This window comes from Gastrolobium bilobum, unplaced genomic scaffold, assembly GCF_033153095.1.
Source record: "Gastrolobium bilobum isolate Gb01-03AN ecotype WA unplaced genomic scaffold, APGP_CSIRO_Gbil_v1 utg23025, whole genome shotgun sequence".
NCBI lineage: Eukaryota > Viridiplantae > Streptophyta > Magnoliopsida > Fabales > Fabaceae > Gastrolobium > Gastrolobium bilobum.
Genome location: NW_026895869.1, coordinates 11,760 through 21,521, shown reverse-complemented (window position 1 = coordinate 21,521; position 9,762 = coordinate 11,760). Strand labels below are relative to the sequence as shown.

Genomic DNA, 9,762 nt, shown 5'->3' with positions numbered 1-9,762 from the left:
TGATGTATAAAATATGGATTTAATATTTTTGATGTTATATGAAATAAATTTATTTCTTATATATACATAAAAATATGTGGGGTCATATGAACTCATAAAGAGAAGAGAGAGAATGAGAAGATACAATGGCAGAGCCACATATAGCCTGGGTGAGATCTCGGCCCAGGCTAAATTTTATCAAATTGTACTTATTATATATAATTATATAATTAATTATAATTTGACCCGGATTAAAATTATAATTTGGTTCGGGCTACAATTTATAACTTGGCCTTATCTAAAACTTAAAATATTTTTGGTAAAAAATTTAGGTAAGTTGTATTAGTTTATATGTTCAATTTCCAATTGTATAAAAAAAAATAAAATATTTTTAGTAAAATTAAAAAATATTTAATAAAATTATAACTCTTCTTAGTACTGCCTGCTCAGATGCTCTTATTTAATATAATTTAAATATATTATGATACAAATTAATTAAAATTAAAAAAAATAAATATACATATAATTTTTTGTGGGGTCATATGGACTCATAAAAAGAAGAGAGAGAATGAAAAGATATAAGCTCTGCATATTTTTATATATGTAGAAGATAAATTATTTTTTTATAATATGATAAATATTAAATTTATAAAATATTATCTTTTGAGATGAAAGTATTGTTGACGTTGATATTGACATGGATAAAATATTATCCTTATAAAATGTGGAAAGAACGATATCCACATTCCACAGATCCGATCATATATGAATAGGGAATTGTTTAATTAAAGTATGAGTCTAAGAGAATAATTTTGGAGTAAAATGCATTTTTCGTCATAAAGTCTGTTTTTGGGACCCTTTTACTCATCATTTCTGGAATATTTCAAGCTTATCGAAGACCCACTTTCCTCTTTTTGTCTGGAAGTAGTTGTTGACTACACACAAAGAGACAGTAGAAAAAGTAAAGGGTCTTCCAGTTATTTTACATTATTGGGTGCAAAATAATATGAGTTTTATAAGAGTTATGTTGTAGGAAAAGTGATTGTGTAATGTTATAGAGATTTGTTTTACGTGTCTTAACTTTTTATTTATTTTTTTGTTTTAAAAAGTGTGGGCCCCACAAAATATTGTGAGTGTAGAAAAATTTATTGTATGATATTAAAGGATAAAACGAAAACCCGAATAATATATCATTTTACCGCGGGACTTGGATGCTCAAGAGAGCGTAACTACTCTCCAAGATGTACACAAATATATAGAACTGGACATATGCAATTTTGTCTACCTAAATGATGTAATATATTGTGATTGTTGTTTAGAAAAAAATGTTAATGTAATTTTAAAAATAAACAAGACGTTAAAGATTATAATTCATCTATCGTTAATATAGGGGGAGGTTTTTTTTTTTTTTTTGGATAGAATATCCAAGCGCAGTTTGCTCTCGAAAAAGAAAAAGAATACGTAGTAGTTGTTTAATATTGATTATTTTTGTTATTCTTATATTTTTTTTTGATAAACCACGAGTATATTTTATGAAAGATAATTTTATTCGGAATGAATTCAGAATTAAAGTTTTAAATTTCTCCTAAAAATAATACTGACACCTTCAGAAATCTATCCAGTTTTTTCTGCACTTAAACTCTGCCGGAATTTTTCTTCTTCCGGTTTTGCATACTGTTGTTCATCCTTCGGTGTGACTTCCTCTGGCATATTGTTGTGTTCGTTTGGGCTGTTGATTGGTAGTGCCACTATTCTTCAGACGAAATCCGTTCTATCCTGGGAGACAAGTGTCCATCAACCTTAGGCATCAGTGAGGGGGCAAATTGTCTTAAGGAGACACGTTCTGTGGGCTCGGATTTAATTCCTCTGATACTGCATATATTCATCTTTTCATTCTGTCTGTTTCATCATTCTGCCACTGACAAGTAAGTCTGTTTTTAATATTTTTAATTACACAGTAATAATTATGATCATCTACCTCCTCTGCTTTATACATGGGTTCAAATCTATTAGTGATATAATATCACCCACTGTCTTCAATAACAATAATATTCTCCCATAATATAATAATAATAGTTTTGTCATATTAGTTTAAATTTATAATAGCACTATACATATGAAAAATTACATTTTTTTTAAGTTACAGTGCTTATCTTTTGTGGTTCAAAGCACCGACGGATAAATAAGAGCATACAGACTCATAAAGTCAGCAGACGTCAGATCAGATGACCCACAAAAGAAACATCCCCAATAACCATTCATGGCGCCAGAAAAGTACTGTATTGTTTTTGTACCCAAAAAAAAAAAAAAAAAACGGTTCTGTATGATTTTTTTTTTTTTTTTTTTATAAAAAAAATAAATTGGTTGCATTTTTCTGCAAACCTAAAAAATACAAAATGTGTGGAGCAAATTGAAAATGTAGTATTTTAAGACGGCATTGATACTAAAAAGTATGTAAAAAGAAAAAAAAAGCAACTGAAAATTTTTCATGCGTTATTTTGAAGGGTTTAGAATTTTTTTTTCTCATGTTGTAGACATATTTTATGTGAGGCTGATATCTATTAAAAAAATAAAAAAAACAAAAAAAATATTATATAAAAATTGAAGGGTCACTCAGAGAAGAAAATAATTCTCTTACAACATGAGAAAATATTTTTTCAAATTTGAATTCAGCTAAAATGTTTTTTTTTTTTTTTTTGTAATAAGCTAAAAAGTTTTCAACCTATTTTGGAGTTGACTTTTTTACTCAAATATTTTTGATATTTTAAAATTTTAATATATTTGATTTTTTTTTCAAATGAATTTTTTAGGTGATATGGAGAAAATATTTAATCAAGTTGTTGATGTCTTAAATTTTTATATATATGTTAGGGACTGAAAATTAATATTGGAATAATTGATATTTTTAAATAGATTATACTTATAATCTTTTTTTTATTATTAATTTTGTTATCGTTGAATCAAAATTAAATCAACGGTTAAAGTAATATCAAATGAGAGCTATTGATTTGTTTTTTTTGTTTTTTGAAATAACTATTGATTTAATTTTGATCCAATAATAATAAGATTGATAGTAAAAAATAATAAGAAAAAAAGATAGTAAGTATAACTTATTCCAAATAAAATTACTATGTTTAGGTAATTTTTTTATCTTCTCTCCTCCACAATATTTTTTTTTTCTATTCTTCTAATTTTGTGAATGAAAAAGAAGGTAAAAAAAAATGATAATTTAGAGAAAAATGACATAAAGTTGTGACTTTTGAAAATACAATATTTTCCCCTAAAACAAAAACTTTGAGGAGTTAATTGAAAAAATTTAACTTCTAGTGCTCACAAAAAGAGAACATTCAAAAAATAACATTAGAATATATTTCTTTTTAGTATAATTCTTTTTTTTTAATTGTTTTGATGAAAATCCTATTGGAGTTTTGTTTTCCGTATGTTGAAACAAACGATTTTAATTTGATAAATTCAATTTGATTTGAAATTTTAAAACAAATCTTGTTAACTGCACAAAAAGAAAGCACACAAATTCCATCTTAAGCAAATTTACTCAAGCAACAGTTTCATTAAATTACTTAATTATAAAGATATGTTATTTTACTTATCATATTTATTTACATATTTTTATCTACCACTCTAAAAGATTATTATATCAGAATCATAATTAATATTTATTTATGTCTCCCTCATTAGATTCTGATTTAACGGTAATGAAAAGTGGTAGACAAAAGTAGACAAAAAATAAATAAATAGAATAACTTATCTCTAATTACAATTAGACTAAAACAGATGCACAAAATATAATTATGTTTTTACAAATTTTAAATATTTTTTGAAAAATAATTTTTTAAAGAAACTATACAAAGATTAAGACACACTTCAATATGCATTAATATAAATTTTTATATAATCAACATGTTTAAATTTATGATTAATTTAACAATGAATTAAATACGTATATGTGTTGTAAATATCATTTCTTTTAAAAAAAACTTTGCAGAATGCAGGGTGGCACAGAATGGTGCACTGTATGAAGTGACTGGATGGGCAGATACGTCCTGTCCTTCAAATCTTAAGGCCCCTGTACTGCACTGCAATGTTGTCACAGTAAAAATTAAAGTTTTTTTTTTGTTTTTTGAAAACAGATATTAAAATTTCACATGATTCTATTTACATGAATCTTATTAAAATTTATAACATTTGTAAAATGTGTGACAAATATAAAATTTTTACATAACCAGTCACACCTAAAATTTTATCATTAAAATCTGGAAAAAATATTTATTTTTTTAAATGACCTAATTTGTGTTATTTTATTCTCATAAAAAAATAAGACTCACATTTTTATTTTTTGATTACTTTTTCTCATATAATTTATTTTTTCTTCTATTTTAAATGATATAACTTTACATATTTTAAAATAATTCATATTTTTCTATTAAAATATTATTGTTGTTGTTTAGGTTACGTAAATCCGAATTCTTTCTCAAGTCCCATTCGTTCTCTTTGCCATTTGTCCACTAGATTCAGCTAGCACACCACTAGCATTCAAGTTTTCAAGGCACACTCTGTCAGAAAACTGACCTAAGAAAAAAAGTTAACCTTACCCTTCCCATTTGGGGGTCTTTCTTCTTATCCACTTTAATTTGAGATTTCTGCTTTTGGTGTTATACATTAATTCTGGGTTTAAGGTAGGGTTTAAGAAAAAGCTAAGTAGGCAACAGAGTTTCTATTTTATTGTTATTATTATGGGAGATGTGTTTTTCATTTTAAATAACATAAAGTTATGTCATTTTAAATGACATAAAATTATGTTATTTTAAGAGAGATAGACACAAAAAAATATTTTTTTATTTAAAATTTAAATTAAAAAACAAAACTACTGCTTTTTCTCTCATGATATTCATTCTGTGTCTATCTCTCTCTTAAAATGACATAACTTATTTCATTTAAAATGACAAACAACAAACTCTATTATTATTTATTATTAAGAGAAGAAAAAGAAAAGAGCAATTTCTATCAAATAATGGTAACTTACGGAATTAAGCATATAAAGTAAGGGAAATATTTGTCTTCTTTAGTTGGAGATAACTATCTCCTGTTCTACACTCATCGAATTTTGTGCCAGTTTTTTTTTTTTTTTTTTTAAATTGTGGACCTCACATATTTATCTCACATACATGAGAGAACTATCTCAAACAGCATGAGATTAGTAACTCCCATCAAGTAATAACATGTATTTGACTCTTTTTAATATTATTTTTAAAAAAAATTTAAAATCTTAATTCCGAAAAATATTTCAAATCGAACTAATTGCACAACGAACTAATGAATTAAAATATTTCAAAGATAAAAGAAGAGACAAGGGAAAAGACGTGGTCTTTCACTCTTTCTCATATATACACAGATCCCTATGGAATGAAGTGGATGCTCTCAGCATTGCTTGTTGGTAACTCATTCTTCTTGCTTAGTTTAAAGAGACCAATTTTGTTGTGAGATTGCATAGATTGCATAGAACGAAGAGTTTTTGGTTGGTGTGAGAAAAAAATTTGCTGTAGCTAAACAACAAAAACCAAGTCTTCATATGCAGTTGGCAAAGAGATTTTTTTGATATGATTTGTTTATATGCCACCCAATGATTGTCTTGCCTTGCTGCGAGAGATACTTGTAGCAAAGTTCAAACCTTTTTTAAGTTATAAGGAAGATGAAGTCCATGAATGATAGCAACACTGATGATGAGAACAATCATAACTGGTTGGGGTTCTCTCTCTCACCCCACATGAAAATGGATGTCACTTCTGGTCCTCTCCATCATCATCATAACTACTATCATCAGCCCCATCCTTCTACAGCTTCAAACTCCGTTCCCACAAGCTTCTATCTGTCACCTTCACACCTCAACACCTCTGAAATCTGTTATGGTGTTGGGGAAAACAGTACCTTTCATTCATCTTTGGCTATGATGCCACTCAAGTCTGATGGTTCACTTTGTATAATGGAAGCTCTCAGCAGATCACAAACCCAAGGTTGGTCTTTTTTTTTTTTTTTTGATTCATTTTCTTCTGAAACTGTTACTTCTTCAATTTATTTTTTTCTTTTCATTTTTTGGCCTTGTTTCCTATTGAAGTGATGATGCCTACTTCGTCTCCAAAACTAGAGGACTTTCTTGGTGGTGCAACAATGGGAACTCAAGAATATGGAGGCCATGAAAGAGAAGCAATGGCTCTTAGCCTAGACAGCATCTACTATAACCAAAATGCTGAACCTCAAACCAACCGAGACCATTCTTCATTGGACCTTCTTTCTGACCCTTTTAGACAACAACAACAAGGCCATGTCACGGTCCAATCCCATCCATATTATTCAGCACTTCCTTGCCATGGGATTTATCAAGCACCATTGGAGGAAGAAAATAAGGAACCCCACGACACAGTTTGCAGCTCCCAAATGCCTCAAGTGGCAGAGGTAAACACTGCTTGCTTCAAAAACTTGATGGCCCCAAGAGATTATTCTTCAACTCATGAGACTCTTGAGCAGCATCAAGTGAATACTAGTGCTTCTGTGCCTGTCGGTGTTAGCACAGTAGGTGTTGGAGATTTGCAATCGTTAAGCTTGTCCATGAGCCCTGGTTCTCAATCAAGCTGTGTCACGGTTCCAAGGCAGATCTCACCTTCAGGAACTGATTCTGTGACCATGGAAGGCAAAAAGAGAGGTGCTGCTAAGCTTGGCCAGAAGCAAACTGTGCATAGGAAATCCATTGACACATTCGGACAGAGAACTTCACAGTATAGAGGCGTGACAAGGTTAGTTTTCACCCCTTGACTAACCTTTAATGTTCATTACTTAATCTCCCTTTTAGAATTTTTTTAGTTTATTTTAGTTAAATTTTTGGTTTTTCTACTTTTTGAGCTTCATTGTGTTGTTCACTTTTATATTTTAAGTAAATGTTAATTCTTGTAACTATTGTTTGTTGTTGTCTATCACAGGCATAGATGGACTGGTAGATATGAAGCGCATTTGTGGGATAATAGTTGCAAGAAGGAAGGGCAAACCAGGAAAGGACGACAAGGTTTGTGAGCAAAAACTGGAAGTCTTTGACCATTTGACATTTTACTTGTTTCGAAGTATTCTGAGTTATGTCCACTAACTGTCTTCTGTCGTATGTTCACATTGTGGATGACCGAATCAACATAACGTTGCATGTCGCAGTTTATTTGGGTAAGTACTAAGTCCTTCCACAAAGGCTTGCATTTTCAACCCTCTTGTTATTGCTAATTGATAAAGTGGTTTATTTTTGTTTGTGAACTTAAGGTGGTTATGATATGGAAGAGAAAGCTGCAAGAGCGTATGATCTTGCGGCTCTCAAGTATTGGGGATCTTCAACGCATATAAACTCCCCGGTATGTTTCAATGCCAAGGCATTTCTTATTAGAAAACTTTGTGCTTCTTGGAGTCTCATTCTCTCTCTCCTCTTTGGCAGGTAGAAAATTACCAAACTGAACTTGAAGAAATGAAAAGCATGAGCAGGCAGGAATATGTGGCTCACTTGAGAAGGTAAAGATACTGATTAGTTGGTTACTATTATGCTTAAATGATGATGAATTGATGATAAAGTTTCTTAATTGTTTTTGCAGAAAGAGCAGTGGGTTTTCAAGAGGTGCCTCAATGTACAGAGGGGTGACCAGGTTCATTTGGTTTCCTTGCCCCTTTTTCTCTGTACTGAATTAGAAGCTCTTGGATTAATTAGAGAGCTAAATCCACTTTTCAATGACATGCAGGCACCACCAACATGGCAGATGGCAAGCAAGGATAGGCAGAGTTGCTGGAAACAAGGATCTTTATCTTGGGACATTCAGTAAGTTCTTCCAAAAAGTTTTTAATACCTCGTACTTGTTTCTGTACTGAATCTTTTACAGAAGTAGTGGGATTTTAGGATTCTAATTATGATCCTGAAACGCTAATTAATGTATATATTAAGAGGTAGCGTGCTTAAAGTAGTTTTTTCTTAGGATTTGGTTATTATGGTAGTGACTGGTAATGCTTTTTATAAGACTGGACCATATCCTACTTTGGACCCCAACAAGTCACTTTTTATAAGGCTGTTCTCTCATATAATTGTCATGGAGAAGAAAAAAGGGGTATCCTATTATGGCCTCATGAAAGTTCAAAAATGATTTTTTATTTTATTTTATTTTATTTTTGGTAGTTGAATTAGTTGAATTAAATTCAGGTACTCAAGAGGAAGCAGCTGAAGCATATGACATAGCAGCAATCAAATTTCGAGGGGTGAATGCTGTCACTAACTTTGACATGTCTAGATATGATGTTGAAAGAATCATGGCCAGCAATACCTTACTTGCTGGAGAGCTAGCTAGAAGAAACAATAATAAGGAAAGTAAACCAAGAACTGTGGAGGCCATAGATTATAATAATATTGTAAACAGGGAAGAAGTTGAAGCTGTAAACAACAATAATGAAAATGGTTCAACAGACTATACGATGGCTTTGTATCAGTCTCAGCAGCAGCAACAGTCAAATAGCTACGACGACCAAAAAACAATAAAGTGTGGAAATTATAGAAACTCTGGTTTCTCTATGGCCCTACAAGATCTTGTTGGGATTGATTCAGTAGGATCTAGCCAGACAATGCTAGATAATGACACTGTCAAGATAGGGACTCATTTTTCAAACCCGTCCTCGCTGGTGACCAGTTTAAGCAGCTCCAGAGAATGCAGCCCTGATAAAACGGGTCCCACACTGCTCTTTCCAATGGGATCAAAGATCGTTAGCCCCATTTCTACCAGTGTTACCTCTTGGTTTCCCTCAGAAGCAACTCAACTGAGGCCAGCTACTACTACTATATCAATGTCACACTTGCCACTTTTTGCGGCTTGGAACGATACCTAGAGATGGATGGATAATACCTATCATGTGTTGGAGTTTTGCATGTGTAAGGGAGGGGAGAGAAAAAGGCAAAGAGATAGTTGTTAATGGGTGGGCAGAAATATGGGTTTTTAAAGTAAACATTCAGAATGTGTATTTTGCTAAAAACACTAGTGCGGGAATTTGGGGGATAAATTAATTGTATGAGGTTGGGGTAAGGGCCTAATGGGGCCATGTTATATGTCATCTTTTCTTGCATCCTTGTGGAACAAGAGCTTTCCTACCATGGCCTTTTGGCTCTATTACTGTGTGTGCTAATGGGAGGGAAAGTATTAGTTAAGAAGAGGACTAATGATTAAACTAATGAAATGATGTTTGACAATATGGAAGTGGCCCTTTGCATTATTGAATTTGCTTTTTTTTTTGGAGTTGCACCTTTTCTAAGTCCAGCTAAGTACAAAACCAACTCGATGTTTGGCAATAATGCAAAGAGGTTGAGCTTCCTTTTGATCACATTATCTCGTTTTATTGCCATTATGTTCCTCAATCTGAAAAAAACATCATTATTGCATAAAACATTCATCTTGAGCTTTCTTCAAAGCCAACAGTGCTCCACTCCTCGTCATTCAAAAAGAAAAGGGGTTGTCGTAGATATTATTGCATAAAGTTTCTGGCTGCCCCATTGTCATAATTAGTAGGGGACACATCCAATTTAACTTCCAAGAAAAAGAAAAAAAAACCATTATGTGGTTAAAAATTTCTGTAACTTTTTTCATTCCTTGACAAATCTAAATTATAAAGAGACATTTTGTGACGTAAAAGCGATTTCGTGTCTTGGTGTGGATGATTTAGGCCCTTTACATATTTAGAGTTCATCTTGTTAATTGTTATCGAGTG

General features: G+C 31.3%; 1 protein-coding gene across 1 annotated transcript; it reads left to right on the top strand.

The window, feature by feature from the left end:
* The first annotated feature begins 5,686 nt into the window (after nt 1–5,686).
* LOC133296513 (AP2-like ethylene-responsive transcription factor ANT) lies at nt 5,687–8,889 on the top strand. The gene is made up of 9 exons (XM_061495511.1): nt 5,687–6,008; nt 6,110–6,785; nt 6,969–7,051; nt 7,192–7,200; nt 7,294–7,382; nt 7,463–7,536; nt 7,617–7,667; nt 7,761–7,837; nt 8,213–8,889. The coding sequence occupies exons 1-9, from the start codon at nt 5,687–5,689 to the stop codon at nt 8,887–8,889; spliced, it is 2,058 nt and encodes a 685-aa protein (XP_061351495.1).
* The last annotated feature ends 873 nt before the right edge of the window (nt 8,890–9,762 follow it).